General features: G+C 35.2%; 1 protein-coding gene and 1 pseudogene across 12 annotated transcripts in view; one reads left to right on the plus strand and one right to left on the minus strand.

Annotated features, from left to right (window-relative positions):
• Positions 1 to 23,795, minus strand: part of BTRC (beta-transducin repeat containing E3 ubiquitin protein ligase) — a 167,740-nt gene that overhangs the window by 57,902 nt on the left and 86,043 nt on the right. For 7 of the 12 annotated variants that reach the window (XM_019724949.3, XM_019724946.3, XM_074339158.2 and 4 more), the window contains 2 exons: positions 20,963 to 21,040; positions 5,050 to 5,139 (listed from right to left, as the gene is read on the minus strand). In XM_019724949.3, coding sequence (XP_019580508.1) covers positions 5,050 to 5,139; positions 20,963 to 21,040 — 168 coding nt within the window. Of the gene's footprint in view, positions 1 to 5,049; positions 5,140 to 7,840; positions 7,937 to 20,962; positions 21,041 to 23,795 lie in introns of all 12 variants that reach the window. The other 5 variants (XM_019724948.3, XM_019724950.3, XM_074339160.2 and 2 more) reach the window with 2 other exon arrangements.
• On the plus strand, positions 11,133 to 12,392 carry LOC109443856 (annexin A2 pseudogene; annotated as a pseudogene).

Genomic DNA, 23,795 nt, shown 5'->3' on the forward strand with positions numbered 1-23,795 from the left:
CTGGTGATCCGACATGCACCAGCAGGCAATACTGCAGTCAATTCTTGATGAAGAACTTTCTTCCTTCACCCTCTCTCCCTCCCAACCTTTCCTTTTTCACTGAGGAAGATACTGACTTACTTGGCTCATCTCATGCTAATCTAGATCAATCCACAAAGACAAACTCAATCTTATTAGCTCCCTGGCTAGAAGGAAATGTGAATAGGTTCTAGCATCTTGAAGCATCTCAGTCAGATATATCAGTGGTTCCCAACAGTTGAACCACTGCTGCTATCTAAAAAAAAGGTTCATAAAGAGTTCACTGAGGGAAAAAAGTTTACAAAACACCGTGGCTGGCTGTAGTTCAAAAGAACACAGAAAGTTTTGGGTTTTGGCAAATAAAACTGCCTTGGAGGCTTTGTTATAAACTCTGTCTATATTCAAGGGGCCACCAGGAAATCAACACTGAAACCCTGTGTCTTGCCTTTCTCCACAGCTCTGCTCTGCGGAAAGATGCTGGCCACCAACGTGCAGAATCTATACAGCTGACTTCATGCTTAAAAACAGCCAGTCTGATCCCCACTCAGGGCAAAGTTTTAAACATATTTTGTTGACAGCTTTCAGTTTCTTGTTTTTTTCTCTTCTATAATATGTTTAACAATGAATACAGGTAGTAAGGAGACTATGTAAGCAGTTACTCTCTCAGGTATAATTCATAAAGATTCATACTTCATGACTTTATTTTTTAAATTAACTCTCTTGAAATGGTTGAAAATGACTTTAAATTTTACCAATTTTCATACAGACCAGGATTCCTATTTACACTTTCCTCTCCAATGGCATATGCTAGTTAGGGTTCCTAAAGCTATCACACAAATGTGCATTCAATCTGCTGATCCATTTAGTCCCCTCTGTCTGTATTCCTAAATTCATGCATCAAGAATACATAACATCTAAAAGGTTATGTATTCTTGAATCCTTAATCTGACAAACATACAAACTCTTCTCTATAACAATGGTCCTTGATTCTATTATTACTTCAAAGTGAGCTTGGAGAAGTCTCTCTACTATTATTTCTCAGAACCTCTCTGTAACCCCCACTAACACTCATTAAATTCATATGAACATTTGAAGATGAAAGAAAAATATATTACTTCTGAACTTTATTCCTGCCTTAGTGTTAAGCCTAATATGTAATACATCACTCTCCAGAGTTTTTGGAATAGTATATTTAGTTTTAACCATATCACTGAGTTCAATGTGATATGGTTAAATCTAAATATATTCTTCATAAAGCTAATGTTTAGACCCAATAGAGGAGCCTGTGCAAAGAACAGACCATCTGACATGCTACTTGTGGAACAGTATATTAAAGAAGCCTGTTAACATGTAGTTTAAAACTCAAAAGAAACTCTGAACAGCTGAAATGCCTTATAAATAGCACAGACCCAGAGGAAGTGCAAACGTCTGCATTGTGAATTGTAGATCTTAATTACCGACAATGGCTGGTACAGCAAGTAGCACGGAAAAAAAGTGAAACAGTTGCACTGTTCATGGTTGGCAATAATTCTTCAGGAAAATATTTACTATCAATCAGTTATGAGAAAAGGGACTCTGTGCTCGTAAAACAGCACGTTGCTTCTCTTACCAGGACCATTTTGCTTCAGCATAATCTGAATTTAAACAGCTTGTTTCCTGCGGATATAATTTTGGAAATAAATAAAACAAGTCTTCTATCAAAATCTGGAGTGAGTGGAAAGGAACATCACATTTTTCTGTCTCAGTCAGTTGGAAACAGATTATTAGTCTCAAGTAAAAAACAATAACAACAACAACTACAATACAGAACATCTACAAAGGACAACTGAAGGGGCTTATTTTCAAAACACAGAGGCAGAACTTCCTCCTACCTGGGCAGGAATCGAGGTAGATGTATTCAAACAACTCAATTTTAACTCTGTGTGTGCGTGTGTGTGTGTGTGTGTGTGTGTGTGTGTAAATTAGGGAAAAGCCTGAAACCAAAATTTTCAGTAGTATTTAAATAGTCAATTAAAAGATAACAAAGAATTAATGCTCTTCATTTTTTCCAGTTAGTTTTCTTTACCAATTAAAAAACATCATGAAGATTGACAATTAGGTACAATGTAATTATTGATTTTAAAGACTAAGTTGGCAGTCAATAACAACTGTCCAGTTAAAGCTACAATAAATACAAAGCTCATCATGTTCCAAACACAAATCTCACGAACTACAGGGCTATAATTAGTAGGAAGGAAGGCTTTGGAAGAAAATAAAAGACATTTCAGTGCCTCCAAATATTACTTGGATTAAGTTATAGTAGTAAAGTGACCTTTCCTCCATTTTTATTTTTAAATCTTTTCGTACTCCTCATTCTTCAAGTCAGAGATTCAGAAGATTATTAATCTAGGGTAGCTGTAGTTTTACAACTTTGTTTTCTTGGATTCTAAAGAGGACTAACAGGTCCCTTTCCCTAGACCCCCTGTGTTGCAGTTATTGTAAGGTATCTCTGGCAAAGAAGAGTCACATACAATGTACTATACAGGTCCATATGTAACAACATCGCTGTTTTTAAGGGAATAACGTATTAATGTCTTCTCTAAAACTCATATAAACAGTATTGAATAATAAGGTTTTAGACTTGACTATCTCTACCCAAACCAAAGACACTCCTATCAGAATTAACTGCTTTGAACTAGAGACAAAAATGGTTGATTACAGTTGCTCTCACATGGAGATGGTTAGACATTCAAAACCACTATGGAGAAAATCTGAATCAACAGACACTTGTACCAAGTTAAAAACCACTGCAGCCATATCAAGTGCAACACAGATAAAACTATTCAGTTAAGAGCTAAAAGTGAAGAGTAGGAAATAGGGACAAGTTTGCAGACCCACAAAAATAATAGCAAGTCATTACCTTTCAAAGGTCGAGCAATAAATGAGGCCAACAGAAACAGCACAGAATCATGAGACACATATAACACATGTAAATGAAAAAAGGAAAACTTTCCCTATTCCCGTGTTATTCGTATCTCAGTGGAGGCTGTTTCAAGAAAAAAATTTTTCAGTTACATATTTTTATTTGCCATTGATCAATAGTTTATTTGGCTCAAATCTGAAAAAATGAACCATGAGAGAGGATGTGGGCCAATTAAAAAAAAACAAAAAACCCAGAAAGTTAGGTGGGTTCCAATAGGAAATCATTATTAAATTAGGGTATTTATGGAGACAACAAAAGGATATAGGTGTCAGAATAATGTTAAAATAAGCAAGAAAGGAATGAAAGGGTCACCATCTGGGAGCAAAGGAAACAGACTGATGAGCAGCAATGAGCAAACTTATTTCCTCACCCAAGAGCACAGAAGAAATTATGCCATTGTGCCAGATGCCAGAAGATTTCTAACCATGCACCACTGAAGTAGAGGGTGGGAGAGGAAAAAAACAAACACATCACATCATACAGAGCCACACCAACATAAGTATGTAGCTTAGAGATCCTGGCTTACAAAGTACAGAGAAAACAAAAGGAACAGATGCTCACTTGGCCAGCGCTCAATGAAACTCATTAAAATCGTCACCCTGTCCTTGGATCGGTGCTCATGTTAAGATTTTACCTTGTTGAGCCAGAAGTCACCCACTTGTGATGAAACTGAGAGCAGTGTGGCCAAACATGGGACAGATTATTTTTAAAGGCCCAAATTATTGGTCCCACATCTCAATGTACAAATGCTGGATATAAAACAGGGCCAATCAGCATTTGATAGATATAACTAAATGACTGAAAAAATATACGTAATTTATAATATTCGTATTTTGCAGCAAATTATTAAGACATCCTAATTTAAGAGACAATTAAGTGATTAACTGTCTTTTTAAACTACAACTTTTAATAAATTTTGACATTTCTTATATGGATCATTTCCAATGATCATATTTTCTATGATATATTTTCAGTTGATAAAGTAGGTTCAGAGACCACTGCATATTTTAAGAAATAAAATAAAAAAACTAAAAAAACTATTGCTGTCCTTTGATTTTTGTAGCAAAGGATGGAGACTTCATGAAAGTAGGCCTGGCTCTAATAATAATAACAGTAAGCAACTGAGAGCCTGAATGTATAATACAATAGATTAAAGCAAATTAAAGTTGGGAATGTTGTAACAGTGACAAACCCCCGAATAGTTATAAAGGCAGTAATTTTGCAGATATGTAAAGTAAAAGTCTAGAAACAGAGTCCATACGGGAATTTTACTTATTCCTGAAATAATCAAAATTTAGATCAAAGTTCTTGAGTAATTAGAGATACTTAGAAAATTTGAGTCATAGTTGATATGATTATTCAATTGTAAGATCTCTAACGTAAGATTGTTTTGTATCTAGGCTATAGATATGGCTCACATTTATACAGGAGGAACAGGTAGCTCGTATGTATGATTTAAACATACTTGTCCACAGAGATAAAGATCACCAAAAGGAATATTTCTATCACTAGCCACTCAATAAATAACAGTGATATAATAATTGGACTTGCTATAGCATTATTTCACAATCCTTGCAATGGTATACTCTCTACTTAATTACATTTAAAAACCATGAACAAACTTATAAAAATAATTGTATATTTTCTTATACAAATTTGACTCATTTGCGATAAGTAAGATTTGTCACTCTTACAACATTTTCAACTTTAACTACTTTAATCTATTGTATTATACATTCAGGTTCTCAGTTACTTACTGTTATTATTAGAGCCAGGCCTGGTATCATGTAGTCTCCATCCTTTGCTACAAAAATCCATAACTAGTGTCAAGCAACAAATGTGATTTAAACTAAAATGTGATCAGAATACATAATCAAAAAATTCTGTTACAACTGAAGACATGGAGATTCCAACTTGCAAACTAATTTGGACAAAATGATGCCTGCTGTATTCTTTTTTAAATATAAAGTCCTGTAATAATCTTTAATAGTAATACTGAGTGAAGATGTCTATAGATAAGGCGTTGTTATGATGTGGTATAACATGTATTGATGAGTAATATTACTTACTTTGGCCACACAATTTTCAGTCTTCATCGCAGTGCTTGCTAGACATACTGTTTCTTGGTTTAAGCAGAGTCTGGCACAGCTGTTATAAGTCTGTAAAAACAATTTTTTGGAAACGAGTTTAAATATTGAAATATTATCTTATACAGTTTTCAAATTCTGCCCTATTTCTCAAAATCAACATGCAAATAGATCCTATGTGTAAATTCCAGATATAGAGGAGCTGAGGGACAAAGCAGACAAGGGGAAGCAAAGAGCCCACAAGAGCCAGTGATGTGCCCATGAACAAGTATGTGAGCAGCAGTGGTTCACTGTATGTATGGAAAGTGGGGATGTTACTTATTCAAAAATGGGCAAAGGACTTGAATAGACATTTCTCCAAAGAACATATACAAATAGCCAACAAGCACATGAAAAGATGGTCAACATCACTAATCATTAGGGCAACGCAAATCAAAACTACAATAAGATACTACTTCACGAACCCATTAGCATGATTACTAGTAAAACAACAACAAAACAGAAAACAAGTGTTGGAGAGGATGTGGAAAAATTAGAACCCTTGTGCACTGTTAGTGGGACTGTAAAACGGTATAGCCACTGTGGATATCAGTATGATGGGGGTTCCTTAAAAAATTAAAAATAGAATTAACCATATGATCCAACAATTCCACTTCTGGGTATATACCCAAAAGAACTGAAAACATTCTTGAAGATACAGTTGTATATTGTGTTCACAGCAGCATTATCTACCACAGCTAAAATGTGGAAGCAACCCAAGTGTCCATTGATGGATTAATGGATAAGCAAAATGTGGTAGAATGCTGGTTGCCAGGGACTGGGAGAAGGGGAGAATGGGGAGTTATTGTTTAACAGGTATAGAGATTCAGTTTTACAAGACGAAATGAGTTATGGGGATGGATGGTGGTGACCGTTACACAATGTGAATGTATTTAATACCATTAAACTGTATATTAAAAAATTACCAAGATGGTAAATGTTAACATGTATTTTACGACAAATTTTAAAAAAAAAGGCTATACTTTATGGTAAGCAAACATTATTAGTAACTGGCCAATATATTAATACAAATGTTTCTTTTTAGTCTTTAAGTTTTTACTGGTGGTACAAATCATGGTTCTCAAACTTTAGTGAGCATCAGAATCATCTGGAGGGCTTGTTAAAACACAGATTGCTAGGCCAATTCCCAGAGCTTCTGAGAATTAGCATTTTTAAAAAGTCCCCAGTTGATGTTAATGCACCTAGTCTAGGAACACTCTTTGAGAATTACTGGTATAAATATGTGTGTTGAAATGAAAGAGAAAAATCTGAAGACAGGTGATCTCTTAAGTCTAACAATAGGAAAGAATCCACTTTTTAAAAATTCTAGATTTACAGAACAGTTGCAAAAACAGGTATGAGTTCCTGTATACCCTTTTCCCCAGTTTTCCCTTGTGTGAATGTCTTACATTACCACAAAACATTTATCAAAACTAAGGAATTAACGTAGTACAATATAAAGTAAATGAGTTTCACCAGTTTTCCCACTTATGTCCTATTTTCTGTTCAGGATCTAATCCAAGAACCCATGTTGCATTCATTTGTCATGGCTTCTTCGTCTCCTCTAAACTGTTAAAATTCCTCAGTTTTTCTTCTCTTTCATGACTGACACTTCGGAAGAGTACTGATTAATTAATCTATAGAACGTCCCTCAATTTGGGTTTGTCTCATGTTTTCTCACGATCAAATTGAGGTTACACATCATTAGGACGGATACCGCAGAGGTGCTGTGCCCTTCTCAATGTGTCAAGTCAGGAGGTATGTTGATGAATATTTCTGGTGATGTTAACCTTGATCACTTGCCTAAGGTCGTGTCTGCTATGATTCTTAATTGTAAGCTTATTATTTTTTCCTTTAAGAATTACTAAATATTGGGGGAAATACTTTGGGACTATGCAAATATTCTGTTTCTGCTTAAACTTTGCCTGCTAATTTTAGCATCTATTGCTGGCTCTTGCCTTGGTAAATTTTACTGGGATGTTCTAAGAGTAATTTTAAAATTTCTCCCTTCCTTCTACATTTATTAACTGAATTTTTCTGTAAGGAAGAGCTATGATTTCTCCCATTTATTTATTCACTTATTTATATCAGTAATGGATGTATACATATTTTAAATAATTCAATTATCGCTCTTTGGAAAGAGTGTAGACATTTTTGTAGACAAAAATGAAATAAAAAAAATACTATAAAATTGGCTCTCCATTTAAACAAGTTAAACTTTTAAAATGTATCCACACTTACCTGTTTTATTCTTATATCATTTAAGTTGAAATCATTTCAAAACACACATTTTAAAAGAATAAATTGGATCACTTGACATTAACATATAGGGACTATTGGTATAATACATTTAAATTCTGGGCTCAGGGTTCAGTACTTCTTTTGCAACTATTAATACCACAAACATTTACTATTCATGTACAGACAACACAATTTTTTAAAATGAAACTTTTTGTGTTTTTAAAAGACATGTATGAAATAATTGGTGCATACTGAATAAAATAAAACTTGAAGCCAAAGAGTTCTGGTTCTAATAATGGCAGAGACGTTTGTATTGGATTAACCCTTCTGAGACAACAATTATAAACCACAGAAAAAGTATTTTAAAATAACTACTTAAAGGCAGGAGATTGACCTAAAGTAGGCAGAAACTGGGGGGAGTGGACTGACCTTGAAAGGATAGCCACTCTGGATGAGATCCGTGTTTATGTGCTTTTTTCCTAAGGGTACTCACCGGTCCACTTGGTGCAGGGTGACTAAAATTCAATTAGAAAGCCACAGTCTATTGGCTTGAGATGTCAGAGGATGGAGTTCAGGGCTGCCATAGTGGCTGAAAATTGAGAAGAGAAATCACAGAAAATAGAAAAGAGCCATGGGGGAGGGAAGAAGCATCAAAACATTCATATAAATTCCCCTCAAATCTATGGCTAACCCCCACCAAACTATATACATGAATGGGAGACTCCATGGATTCCAATGGAAAGTAACAGAAGACTGAAAGATCTCAGCAGAGATTCTAGCTGCTGCCCATGAGAGAAGACAGAATTTAGAATTTGATTCCTACTAAGTTAGAGGGAGTTAATAAGCACCTCAAACTTTCCGATGTAAACTTGGAAAGATCCTGCATTAAGACTAAAGAATAAGTCTTAGATCTAAGAGATCTGATTTAGGACTAAGGGCAAAACCAAAACACACCTGCCCTAATGAATGCAAACCCAGACTCTATGAAGTCGCAAGTACCAGTCAGAAACTTAATCAGTGAGAGATTAACTTTCCAGACTGCTATATATCATTTATAATGCCCATTATATAATAAAAAACTTCAAGACATGAGAAGAAGCAGATAACTGGGACTCACAGTTAAGAGAAAAAGGAACAAGCAGAAAATGACCCTGAGATGATCTAGTTGTAAGAAACCACATAAAGGCTCTACAGAAGCTATAATAAATATGTTCAACAACTTAAATGAAAAATATGGTCACAATGGAAATTTTCAGATGTAAAATTTTCACCAGAAAAATGAAAACCTAAAATGAACCAAACAAATTCTAGAATTAAAAAGTACATTATCTGAAATTAAAAATTTACTGGATGGGTTTAAAAGCAGACTGGAGATGGTGAAAGAAAAGGTCATTGAAATTAAAGACAGATCAATTGAAACTATTTAAACTGAAGAATAGAGAGAGAAAAAATGCAGGAAACAGAATCTCAGTCATCTGTGGGACAGTTTTCAATGATCTAACATGTTTACTGGGAGACCCAAGAGAGAGGCGAGAATGGGGAACAAAAAAAAGTTATAAAAATAGTTAGCAAGTATTTCTCTAATTTGGTAAAAACCACTGACTTACTGATCTAAGATCAGCAAACCGGGGTGATAAATACAAAGAAAACAAAACTTAGTCTAACACCGTCAAAACTGATGAAAACCACAAAGACAAAACCTTGAAAGTAGTCAAAGAAAAAAGGGATGTTACTACCGTGTTTCCCCGAAAATGAGACCTAGCCAGACAATCAGCTCTAATGAGTCTTTTGGAGCAAAAATTAATACAAGAACTGGTATATTATATTACATTATATTATATTATAATTATATTATATTATGTTATAGCATATCATATTATAGAAGACCCGGTCTTAAAGTAAAATAAGACCGGGTCTTATATTAATTTTTGCTCCACAAGACACATTAGAGCTGATTGTCCAGCTAGGTTTTATATTCGGGGAAACACGGTAATACATACATAGGAGTAACAATATAAATAGTGGCAGACTTTTCACTATAAGCAAAGAAGGCGAGAAGGAAACAACATTTTTAAAGTGCTGAAGGAAAAAACCAGATTTCTTATTATTAGAAAAGAGAATTACAAATATGTAAAGGGAGAAATCTAGAACAAACTGTGGTGTTGAATTGGAACTGGAGGTATTAATGTTAACTCATCGTTTTCAAAATGTACAAATAGAGACGTAAAATAAAAGTTAATGTTTAAATGTTGGCTTCTAAATGCCATTCTGCTCTAAAAGGAATCACAGCTCCCTGGAGCAATGGCTGATTCCAGGATTGGACAGGAAAAACACAAGATGAAACTGGAAATACTCAAGGAATGATGGAGCTATGTCAGAGGGGCACAGATGTCAGCCTAAAGGGGCTCTCAGCCCAATATGGAATAATCTGAGTATTAAAATAAAAGACATTAACAGATTACACTCTGTTATAATTTCTTGGAAGACACAAATTACCAAAACTGACACAGTAAGAAATAGAAAATTTGAATATCTCGTATCTATTAAAGAAAATGAAATTTATTAAAAATCATTCCATATAAATTTTAAAAAATCTTCCCACAAACAAAACAAAACAAAAAATTGCTGGCCCAGATGGTTTCACTGGTGTATTCTGTTAAATTTTAAGGAAGAAATGACACCAGGATCATACATAAACACTTTTAGAAATGAAGGAGGGAAGGACTTCCCAACTCATTATATGAGGTCAGCATAACCTTAACACCAAAACCTGACAAAGACGTCAGAAAGAAAACTACAGACCAATATCCCTCATAAACACAGACAAATTCTTATTAAAGTCAGTTAATGTAATTCACCATATCAACAGAATAAAAAAGGATAAACATTTGACAAAATTAAACACCCATTCATAATAAAAAAACCTCAACAAGGTAAGGGAACTTTTATTCAAAAGTGAACTCCATACAATTAAAGGAATATATATATATAAAAAATTTCAACTAACATCATACTTAATGATGAAAGAGTTAATATTTTCTCTTTAAGACTGGGAACAAGGCAAAGATGTCTTCTTACCACATCTATTCAACATTATATTGGAGGCCATAGCCATTCAAATAAAGAAAAAGAAACAAAAGGCAAATAAACTGGAAAAGAATAAAAAACGTCTTTATTCACAAATGACAGGAAACAAGGTCAATGGTCAAAAATCAATTATATTTATATATTCTAGCAACAATTAGGGAATTAAAAAATTTACAATGGCATTAAAAACTTTTCAAGCTTAGGAATAAATTTAACAAGCTATGCTTAAAAATACATGCAGAAAATTTAAAAACTGCTTAGAAAATGTTTGAAAAACAAATAAATGTATATACCATGTTTATGGACTGGAAGATTCAATATTACTGAGAGGTTAATTCCACGAAGTGGATATATAGTTTCAATAAAATCCAAATCAAAACCCCACAGACTTTTTAACAGAAATTGCTAAGTTGATTCTAAAATTTAAATAGAAATGCATCTAGAATAGCCAAAATATTAAAAATAAAAATATGGAGGACTCACACAACCTGATTTCAAGACATATTAAAGCTACAATAATCAAGATAGTGTAGAACAGTCATCGCTTGGTATTTGAGGGGAAATACCAAAATCTGTGGATGCCCAAGTCCCCTATATAAAATGGTGTAGTATTTGCATATAACCCATGCATATCCTCCCATATACTTTAAATCATTTCTAGATTACTCCTAATACCCAATACCATATGAATGTCATGTAAATGACTTTTATAATGTATCGTTTAGGGAATAATGACAAGGGAAAAGTCTGTACAGGCAGCTCTCGGCATCCAGCCCAGCGTCTTTTAAAATGTCTACTGTTCACGAAATTCTGTGCAAGCTCAGCTTGGAGGGTGATCACTCTACATCCCCAAGTGTGGACGGGTCAGTCAAAGCCTACACCAACTCTGATGCTGACCAGGATCACTGAAACAGCCATCAAGACCAAAGTTGTGAATAAGGTCACTTCATCAACATTTTGACCAACCACAGCAATGAACAGAGACAGGATATTGCTTTCGCCTACCTCAGAAGGACCAAAACGGGAACTTATATCAGCACTGGAGTCAGCCTTGTCCAGCCACCTGGAGATGGGGATTCTGGGCCTATTGAAAACACCTGTTCAGTATGACGCTTTGGAGGCGAAAGCCTCTACAAAGGGGCTGGCGACAGATGACTCCCTCGTGGAGATCATCTGATCATGGACCAACCAGGAATTGCAGGAAATTAACAGTCTACAAGGAAAAGCACAAGACCGATCTGGAAAAGGACATTACTTTTGACACATCTGGTGACTTCCGCAAGTTGATGGTTGCGCTCGCAAAGGGTAAAAGAGCTGAAGATGGTTCTGCCATTGATTGTGAACTGATTGACCAAGATGCCTGGGATCTCAGTGATGCTAAAGTGAAGAGGAAAGAAACTGATGTTCCAAAATGGATCAGCATCATGACTGAGTGGAGTGTGTGTCACTTCCAGAAAGTATTTGAAAGGTACAAGAGCTACAGCCCTTATGACATGTTGGAGAGCATCAATAAGGAAGTCAAGGGAACCTGGAAATGCTTTCCTGATCCTGGTCCAGTGGATCCAGAACAAGCCCCTGTATTTTGCTGACCGACTGTATGATTCCATGGAAGGCAACGGGACTCGTGATAAGGTCCCAATCAGAATCGTATCATGGTTTCCCCGCAATGAGGTGGACATGTTGAAAATTAGGTCTGAATTCAAGATAAAGTACAGCAAGTCCCTCTCCTATTACATCCAGCAAGACACCTAGGGTGACTACCAGAAAGCACAGCTGTACCTGTGTGGTGGCGATGATGGACGCCTGTGATGGCTCATGTGTCCAGGAGCAGTGCTCCAACGCTTTCAGCTATCAATTCTAGAAAATCAGCTTGCAACTACTAGCCCCCTCGTGCCCATCCCTGTGAAGATAATGTTACCGCAGCACTGTCCCCTGCCCCATCCTTATTTCATTTGCCTAATCATTGCCTGGCTTTCCCATCTAGTCTCTCCTTTTAGCCAAATAAATGAACATTTCAAGGAGTTGGAAGTGAAATCTGTGATGTGAAACACTTTGCCTCTTGTGTACTGTGTCGTAAACAGATGAATAAAGTGAATTTTTACTTTAGAAACAAACAAGAAAGTCCCTACCTGTTTAGTAGAGATGCAACCATTGCAGGCCTAACTACATAGTACACGTCAGCAACAATGTTAATTTTTTACCCCGAATATTTTCCACCTATGGTTGGTTGAATCTGTGGATGCGGAACTCGTGGATACCAAAGGCTGGAAGGCTGACTCTATTTGGTGTAAGGACGGACACCTTTCAAAATAAAGGACCTCTGCTTGTCCTCTGTGTCATGCACGAACCTGAAGTAGGAGTTGGTCAGTGCCTCAGCCACAGTCACCCTTTGCTCTGCATGCGACAGCAGTCTGTTCTCTAGGAGCTTCAGAAATAGATTTACACAGCCAATTGTTTCAGCCACTTGTACAGCCAGCTGATTTTTGACAAAGGTACCGATGTAATTCAATGGGGACAGAAAAGTCTTTTCAACAATGGTGCCAAAACAACTGAATAAAAAAGCATGGGGACATTTCATCTTTGTTATTACAAGCAAAATGAAGTTAATTGTTAAAAAAAAAAAAAAAGGCATGGGGAAAATAAGGAATCCCAAGTTTACTTCACAGCACAGAAGAATTAATTTAAGTTGGACCACAGACTCAAAGGTAAAAGCTAAAACTTACAAAGCCTCTAAAAGAATATCTTCACGATCATAGGATAAAGACTGATAGACAGGACTACATTCAAAAATTAGAAACTTATTTCATCAGTTACATAAATGTCTAACCACTATGCTGTACACCTGAAACTAATATAATATTGAATGTCAACTGTAATTGAAAAATTTTTTAAATGGTTTTTTAAAAAGTAGAAACTTCTCATCAAAACATACCATGAATAAATAGGCAAGGCATAGACTGTGAGAAAATATTCAGAACACATATCTGACAAAGGACACTGGTATCTAGAACTCAATACCGTTGAGTTCCACAACTTAGTAAGACAATGAAATTTGTTCAAATGGCGAAAAACTTAAACACATACATCACAAAAGAAAATATCTGAATAGCCAATCAGCACATGAATAAGTATCAACACATGCTCACAAAAAAGCTTTACATGAGTATAAGAACATTCGTAGCAACTTCATTTATAAAAATGAAAATAGCTCAGGTATCCATCAAAAGAAGGATGGAAAATAAACTACATTTATTCAATGGAATATACTATATGAAAATAAACTACTGATACAGCAGCATAGATGAATCTCATAAACATACCGCGCGATAGGCCAAAAAAATGTGATTCTATTACATGAAATTCTAGAAAAGGCAAAACTAATCTATGGCAGTAAGCTGATCATGTTTGATTCACTGGAGGTGGTGAAACTGGCTAGGAAGGAGACCAAGAGAACTTCCTTGGGTAATGAAAGTGTTCTATAGCTTGATTAGGGTGGTGGTTACACGGTGTACAAATTTATCAAAAAATCACTGGCTTATGCAATTAATATCTATATAATTCACTGTATACAAATTTCATTTCAATAAAAATATAAAAGTATGGAGTTAACATTTTAGGTGAAAAAGTGCTAATGATTTGTCCAGCTAATAAAAATATTAGGTTGGTGCAAAAGTAAATGTGTTTGTGTTTTTTGCAATTATTTTTAACCTTTTAAACCACAATTACTTTTGCACCAACTTAACATTATGCTATTTTTCTGGGGGGAAAAAGTCATGGCAGGAGGAAAACTAATTTGTTTTCCTCCAAAATTCCTTCTCCCCTCAGAAATGAGTATAACACACTCACGAGAACATTAGAAGGATTCAGGAAATCTACTGTAGGTTTGTGGGAGTTTCTAGAGTAAGGCTATATACAGGCTTTTATTTTCTGGACACTCTATCTGTAAAATAGGCATAGGATCTTCTTTATCTCCCAGGGAAGTCACATAAATTAGAAAACTAAAACTTGTCCCAGTCCTTAGATCACTTTGGGATAAAAAGGCCAAAAAATTCAGCATTTTACATTCAATATTTTACCACTGTAAGACTCCTTCCAGGCTAAAATTAAACTAGTGAGTGTAATAGCCACAGGCAAGACGAGCTCTGTCCCCATGCAACGTTTGAAAAGGTAGCTTCACTGCTGAACCAGAGGCAGAGAGTTTTGCGTTGGAGTATTTTAATATGTTTTTATATTGCATATAAAACACATAAGCATAAACCAGTAAGATGCCTTGCTGAAAACTACCTTCTTTGTGAAAGCAGGCTGTAATTCTGAACAAGTTTTCAATTTTCACACTGCTGCTAGGGTAAAACATTTTAAAGAGTTTAATTTTTTACAATGGATTCAATGACATAGGATTATCTAACAAAGTAATGGCTAATCAATAGAAGGTTTAGTTGTCAGGTGAAACATATAACACACTAAAAGGGATTGATTGCCAGACTTCTCCTTATTTACTAGAAGGTATATATTTAAAATGACACAAACTTGTTACCAGGCTGCATTCTTTTAACCTTGCAAAAAGCTGCTTAAGAAATCTGTTCATCAGCCCTATAGCAAAACAAGATATACTATAATGAAAATGGCTAGTGATGGGGGTAGGGGGTGGGGAGGGAGGAGACGGGACCTTCAGATATATGGTAACATCAAATCAAGTCCCCAGCTAGAATATGGGATAGAGAAAGCAAACTACAAAGCGACATCTAGGAAAGCTGGAACTGGGCTTTAAAAATGTCACACAGATCTACCGAATCTCATTCAATAGATGCAAAGCTGTATCTGATCTCATTCCATGTTGCTCTTAGGGCAGATTTTTTAAGGACTCATACAACTGGGCACAATAGGCTCCCCCCCACCTAATTTTATTTTCTTTTTTTAAATGGTACATCCAGATTTAGCACTGAACAAAAAATGAATTGGGCCCATATGGACTTCGACCAGCATATAAGCTGTTTCCTCTATAATTTATTCACAACATCTCAAGTCTCTATATGAAAATATACTTTTTATGGTCATTGCAACCCAGGAGTTCAATAATATTTTTTCTAAGTCAGTGATTACACAATTTATCAAAGAATGATTACACTGAAATAAAAATAAAACAAAACACCAACCCCCTATATAGTCTTACTTCCTCAAAGTAATTTTAAGAAAGCTGGTTATTACATTGCTTCTTTTTGAAGAAGGGTTTTTGTAGCTAGACACAAATTGCTAAACCATGTTTTTAGAAAAAGTTATTAGACTCTGAAGGATTCAGCCGAGGTGGGAAGTTAAATAAACAAATCACTTCATCAGACTTGGAAAGATCACTTTTGTCTTACTTAAGAGACCTACATTAATTACCTTTAAGGTCTTTTCCATGAACTGTTTAAAATAAATACAATTTATTTATTTATTTCAAATGAGGTGCTTCATCCAAAGTATTAAATAATGTCTACAAATGCAAAAGCATTTTTATAAATAGGTAATTAAAACAGATGACTAAAATTAAGTCAAGCTGCAAAACATTACCCAGGATGCACTGTGATTTTTTTTTTTTTTTTTAATAAACAGCTCAGGCAATTTTTTTCCATCCAAAGCCCAAAGCACTTCAGGAAAAAAAAAAGAGAGGTAGGAAGTTTCATAGGGGGGAAAAGCACACATATATAATGAAATAATGCCAAACCCCAAACTAAAGTATTTACAAGATAGTCCCTTAAGCATAGTTTGTCATATTGCAATTACACCTTACCTACTGCCAAGTCAAAGTGCTTACTATTGCCACTAGGGGGAGAAATGTCTCAACACAAAGCAACAACAGCTAGAGAATGGATTTTCTTGAGCAATTATCAGAACAAAGCTCCCTTGGCTGTGTGTACCTTCTAATTACTCAATACAATTAAAATGACTAACCTAAAACAAATAGGAAAAAAAAACCCTGCTTGCCTGATATCAGGGACTTCATTAAACCTTTCCCCCTCATCAATCAAATCAGAAGAAGGGAATGCCATCATATATAAACACTGCAGAGCTATTAAAGGAAGTAAATCAGTGAGTTTGTTTGTTTTTAAAGAAAGAAAAGAAGTGACTTCTTGAAGAAAGAAATGTGGTATTTACCCATCTGGATGTTGCTTGAAAACAAATTGTCCTCTAAAGAGCAGAAATACAGTATGTTTTCTCTCAGTTCACTGGCTTACGAATGACTTTTTGTTGTTTTGTTAATACACACTATAATGTCATTTTCTGTGTCAGTGATGTGCTTTTTCCTCCTACTCATCCAACTGTATAAAGGAGCTATGCCAATCACATCCATGCTTATACTGGGCTGTTTTCACTTTAAGTTCTTTACCACAGTTTTTTGTAGATCTATGCAAAAGTAATGTTTAGAACAACATAGGAATGGGGGAAGGGGCATGGTAGGCAAGGGAAAAAGCTACTTACTCCTTTTAAAGACTTATGTAGTTCCTCTATAAGGCCCAGTCATTAACAGAAGATGACCACAGAGCCATTTTTCTTTCAGCTGACAATTGTGACATTTTTCCAGCAGCGCACAAGGTGTTGAAAACCTGGCAGCTGTTACCTCCTGGGATGAAGATACTTTTTTATCCTCCCTTGACAGTTTAACTCAGTGGGTCAGCACCTTTAAAGACTGCAAAGTATCCTTGAAGAGGATGGAAGCTTGAATTACTGCTCCCTCCCTAATCAATGTAAACCCTCACTGCAGGTGAAACCTCCATCTATAGAGGTGCATGGGGGAGGAAAATGTGCCGCCCTGAGCCAGATGGTTTTTATCTTGTTTTTAAAGAATAAAGGAACAAGCTAACAAGGGAGACAGCTACTTTGTTAGCTTCTTGGCCTCTCTCATGGCTCTGCATCCCCAGGGTTCCAGCTACACAAGAGAAAGAATACAGAAAAACATAAACACTTAAAGAAATATAACTAGAGGGCTGGCATCATGCTGCTTTCAAAGCGTTGAGAGAGGTCTACTCAATGCTTTATTTATCACTACCCACGTTCTCAAGGATGGTAAGTGGACACATACACAAAGAGAATGGGGGATGGGGAAAGGATTAGACAGAGGTCACAATTTACTCAATTACAGAGAAAGGCAGGGCTGACAGATCCTATTAGCACCAATGTGAAGCAAAGAAGGAGTTGCATGTTGTAAGGCTACATTTTTAAAAAGTAATGAGTACTTTCATGTGTCCTCCCAGGCCTTTGCCCTTGTTTGCAGATATGAATAAAGGCCATAAAAACAGCTGCTATGGTTTCCTTGGCTTCACATTTTAGGAATAAAAGTAGAAAGAAAAATTGTAGCTACTTTGTACATCCTTTAAATAAAAGTTGACTTCTTAATGCCAAGAGGTGAGATTATTCTGAAACTCAGAAAATTAAAAGAATACACTGCTTTTCACCCCCTTAACCTCCCAATTCTCTTGCCTTCTGATATTGGAAATGAAATGGAAAAGCAGGTACACATAATGACCGGGTGATGCGGGGAGTGGTGTCCCCTGACTTTCTCCTTCAATATTTTCTTTTTCTGCTAATGTCTTTGTCAGGTTTTGGAATTACAGTTATAGTGGCTTCATAATATAAGTCAGAAAGTGAGTGTTCTTTTCTTCTCTATTTTCTGAAAGATTCTTATAAGATTGGTGTTACTTATTCCTTAAATGTTTGATAGAATTCACCAGTGAAACCATATGGGCCTTTTGATAATTAATTCAATTTCTTTCATAGTCATAGATAGGGTTATTCAAACTTTGTTTCACCTTGTGTTGCTTTCGGTGAATTGTATTTTTCAAGGAATTTGTCCATTTCATCTACATTGTCAAATTTTTGGTTTAAAGTTGTTTTTAATATTCCATTATCCTTTTAATGTCTGTAAGAACTGTAGTGATAACCCTTCTTTCAGCTCCTCCAATAACTAAATAACTCTCCAAGTTAACACAATGGTCATATTCTATCAACAATGGTAAAACTGTACTTTAGAATAACACGTAAACTATAAAATTAGTTCAAAACATTACTAAACTTGTTAGAATATAACTGAGCATCTTAAGATCAATGGAGAAAGAGTTCCTGAAATCCCATTAGAAATATCTACAAAATAACTCTTGAATTAAGACATTGGCCTGCACGATACAAATCCTACTTACATCGACACTAGGTAAAAGGCAGCACTGACACCTTTTTATCTACAGAACTTTATTAAAGTGGGGAAGAAACAAGCCCATGGCACTTCATTATTGTCATATGCAATAGAGAAAAGGGAGTTTAAACAGCTTACATAATATGTCCTACATTTGAAAAATCAGCAGTGGGGTAATCAAGTTCAGGGCAGTCCTGGACAGCTGCCCTGTGACCCGCTTCCATTGACCCCCGCTATTCATCACTCTTCCCCAAGATTGAGAGGGCAAGCTCCTAGGGAGTGACCACCACAATAGACAGACACAAGCCAAGAGTAATCTGGTTCGAGCAAAAAACCAGATGGCACTGCAATAAATTTACAAATCTGCATTCATGGGGCTGTTAAAACACCCAGAAGCTAAAAGGCTCTGAGAGCCCCAGGAGGATCTCCTACTTCCCTCTTTCTAAAGGCCATTTCTCTTTCCAAGAACATTGAGTTCATGCTCTTCACAAAGAGAATGGAGATAAAACCCTTTACAAAGAAAGGAGGGGGGAAAGCCTCATGACCTAATTAATCTCCAGAGCTTGGATCTCAACACTGACAGATATCCGAAAAATCATTTTGGAGCACTAGGAGGAAAACAAAAACAAAAACAAAAATGGTTAAATTAAAGTGGAGGGGGTGAAGCGAACCTGCTAAAAAGCAGTGAAAAAAAAAAACACATTAAATTTCTTTCAAATACTGCATACAACAGATCTTGCAAGTAGAAAATGATTCAATAATGTATGCATTTATTTTTAAAATGAATCAGATTAGTCCCATGTGTGACCTGCTGGTCCATCTGTATGTGCTGGACTTAATAGGCACGATTCTCTCTCTTGCTTCAGTTTGAAGTATGAGAGAGATAAATTTAGTTTAATTTTCAACAGATCAGCCTATCCATTTTCCAAATGGACCATCTGGATCAGCCTATTAAAATTAATTTATAACTTTGCAGAGTGAAAATTCGTTTGTTAGCTTAAATAAAGTTGCCAAAACTTTTTGTGGTGTCATTGTTTTCTGACAGTTGTTTCTACACGGTGGGCAGAGTGCTTCCACCTCCAAATTTATCTTATTCAATATTGTTCTATTTATTTACATTTACAGACCAGGTGTTTATCTCCAAATAGTTAAAGTTGTAACTGCACAATATCAATTATTGATCATTTAGTTTTTTTGCAGAGCTTCCCGAACTGATTCAATTGTACTTACAATTGTTTTCATAAAAACTGAAAAAGTAAAAACAAACAAACAAACAAAAAACTGAAAAAGTGTTCATCCAATAACATACAGTAAATAAAAAATGAGTGTGTCACAGTTTCAAGTACTTTACCCCTAAATTAAGACTGTATACAAACGAGTTAGAGGCAGAAGTAGAAACACTTTGGCAACACTGAGATCTGGGTTTTAAATCACTGACTAGCTAAATAAGCCATCTAACCTTTCTGAGCCTCCCTTTTCTTCATCTATAAATTGGAAATCATATCGAGCAACTTTACAGGTTACTGAGAGGACTAAATGAAGTAGTAAGTATCAGGTTCATGGTGGGTGCTCAACAAATATTAGAGCTCCTTTTCTTAGAATAATGCCATAAATGCAAGTAAATTACAATTATTTTTTCTACTGCTGGTATTTATCCTATCCAATTTTTATATTAAAAATGAATAGGTGGTATACCTATTCTCTGGCAACAAGAACTTGTTTTTGTTGCCAGTGGGAGATGGAAGATGTTAGATTGTTACAGGAAGTGAGAAGAGCCCATTTTTTGATGAAATGTTTTTGGACATTTTAATTTTAAAAAGAAAGCACCATGGAATTGAACTTTCAAAGTAAAATGTGTTATCTTTGGAAAGTGTGGGGACAGTGGTGAGTAAAAAAAATTTTGTTAAGTTGTTCATCAATAACGGCCTTTACTTCTAGAAAAAGCAAACAGATATTGCTCAGACTAAAAGGAGCTAACTTCCCTGTAGGCAGATCCCTTTTGATTATTAATTTTTTAAGTGTGTCGAGAATCTTAAAAGGAAAATAAGGTTTAAAGTCAATTATTCTACTATCTGCACTTAAGAAGCATTTCAAGTTACTTTTCCTAAACATGAAACCTTTTATTTGATTTTGTTTTTAATACACATAAGCAATTGACTGTCCCATACTTGTATACCTAGAATATTTTGAAATGATTGGGGGGAAAAACGTTACCTGATTGAAATTGATGGCTATAGCCAGACCAATTTTAGAGTACTCTTAATTTAAGATCCTGTGCTTAATGAATGGCAAATTGAGGGTTTCCTGTCTTTTGTTTTGTTGTTGGTAGCCTTTTATTTTAAGTAAGACTGAATTTCATACCTGTCTAAGTGAATTCTTCTCTGGTATTATCTTCCTAGGGGGTTCGCCATTATTACAGTCTTCTCTCTCTGAGGAATTCTGTGAAAGAAAGTAAGCTTTAATTCAGTTCTCATTATCTTCAATCTTATTCTGTGGGAGTAAACTGAATTACATTTCTAATTCTGTAAGCTAGAATACCATGTATATTTATGCATTTATTCATTTGAAGATTTATATACATACAGACATACACTTATGTAAAGGAAAACATATGCCTATGTATATAAATAAATGTATGTGTCTATAGGGATCTATGTGGGAAGCATTTCGTCCATGTTTAAGCACTACCCAGCAGATCATATTCATTATTAGTCTGGCTTATTGCTCTTTGAAGATGCAGGTTGACACTGGACACGAGAAAGCTCCAGTCTACACTTAGCTGATAACTTAACTATGATTATTACTTTTGCTTGTTAATAATTAGTTTTAAATGACAGTAAATGTTTGGTCAGTACAAGTTCTCAAAGTCTGGATCCTAAAAAAATAGTTCTTTCTCTTCCTCTTCTCAGATTAGCTTTTCTTTTCTTTATTGAAAAAGCATAGTACTGAGCTCAAAACAGCATTCAGTCCGTGGTTCAGGATTAGGGTCCATTCTTGCCACTATCACCTCAAACAGCTGCTAGAAGACCCTAAAAATGTCAATGAGATTTTTAAATACTTAAGAGGGAAAAGAACAGTCCAACTGAAAGCAAGTTCAGAGTTCTAAATATCAACAGAGCAAAAAGGCAATCACAGAATGGAAGAAATTATTTGCAAATTATATATCTGATAAAGGATTAACATCCAGAATATATAGAGAAATTGTAAAACTCAACACAAAAATAAGCAACCCAATTCAAAAACGGGCAAATGACTTGAACTGACATTTCCCTAAAATAGCCAGAAAGAACATGAAAAGATGTTCAACATCACTAACCAGTTTGGAAATGCAAATCAAAACGACAAGGAAATACCACCTCACATTCATTAAGAAGGCTACTATCAAACAAACAAATAAAAAAACCCAGAAAATAATAGGTATTGGCAAGAGTGCTGAGAAATTGGAACTCTTATGCACCATTGGTGGGAATGTAAAATGGTACATTTTTGGAAGTGTGCCGCTATGGAAAAAAGTATGGTGGTTTCTCAAAAATTTAAAAATAGAATTACCACGCGATCCAACAATTCCAGTTCTGGGTATATACCCAAAAAAACAGAAAGAGTCTTGAAGAAATATTTGTTCATCCGTGTTTATAGCAGTATCAACAATAGCTAAAACATGGAAGCAATCCAAGTATCCATTGATGGATGAGGGATAAGCAAAATGTGGTATATATACTCATACACAATGGAATAGTATTCAGCCTTAAAAGGAGGGGGTCCTGACACATACTACAACGTGGATGAGGACGTTGTGCTCAGTGAAATAAGCCAGTCACAAAAAGATAAATACTGTATGATTAGACTTATATGAGACACTTAGAATAGTAAAAATCAGAGACAGAAAATAGAACGGTGGTTGCCAGGGACTGGGAGAAGGGTGAATGGGGAGTTAGTCGTTAATGGGTATAGAGTTTCAGTTTTATAAGATGAAAAAGTTCTGGAGATGGATGGGGGTGGTGGTTGTAAAACATTATGAATGTGTTTAACACCAGTGAACTGTACACTTATGCACGGTAAATTTTGTTATGTATATTTTACCACAATAAAAAATAATTGAAAAAAATCTGGTAATCATGTATATCATTATCTGCAAGGCAAAATATAGGAAATCCAAATACAAATTATTTGGGTTCTATTTTCCACAACTATATTTGTAATGTTAGTATTTAACAATGTACAGTTGATATTACATTACATATATTCATCACATTCTAACTGGGGAGTTATTTGATTTTTAGACTGAGAAATTCTTTTCTACACATGAGTTTATCTGAAAATTTGTATACAGGTATGAAATCATTAGTACAGTATAGGATCATAACTGTGTTTTAAATTTGGATTAGTTATACTTTTTTGGTATGTATCAAATATTATATTTTAAAGATATTAAAGGATAAATAGTATTTTATATATATATATAGTCATTTTAAGGCCCTTGCACCTCTGTAGCTAACATCTGTGGGCTTCGTGTGTCCCCTTTACTTGGCCTGACAATACTGTTCCTTTGTAAACGGCTGGAACTAAGGTGTTCCTTTTGGGCAAAAATCGCTTATGAAATTTAACTTGATATTTTACATTTGTGATGATCACTTTAAGGTAAAGGTCCCTAAAATTAAGACAAAGAAAACACATGCTATAGTACAAGCAAGGGACAGAGGCTCAGTAACTTAAGAGTTCGGTTTTTCTCCCCGTTTTGAAAAGAAGTAATGTAGACTACCTACAAAAAAATGAGGGAGAGATATAGTTGAGTTAATGAGTATAAAGCATTACAAATAAGGAAACTAGCAATGTATGCCATTATAAAATATCAAAGGAGGGCAAAGGTCAATTTGTATAAAGACACAACTCTTTATTGCACTTCACAGGTATTGCATTTTTTATAAACATAGGATGAGTAGTAACTATCTAGCCCATACCCACAATTTTCTTCCTCCTGACCCTCTATTTTCTTTGATTTACATAGATGGGGAATGACTGAGGGGGTATTATGACAATGTTTAAGGTATGAAAGGAGAAGGAAAATTCTCCTGCCTGACAGCAGGACATAATGCTGAAGAGGAGCTCCTTTCCCTTCTCCACCCCATCAGAGCAAAGGATATATACATATACATAAGGAAAAAAACAAATATTGTTACAGCTAGTTCTTTTTAGA

Source organism: Rhinolophus sinicus, chromosome 15, assembly GCF_057876585.1.
Source record: "Rhinolophus sinicus isolate RSI-liver-muscle chromosome 15, RSI-T2T, whole genome shotgun sequence".
NCBI classification, from domain to species: Eukaryota; Metazoa; Chordata; class Mammalia; order Chiroptera; family Rhinolophidae; genus Rhinolophus; species Rhinolophus sinicus.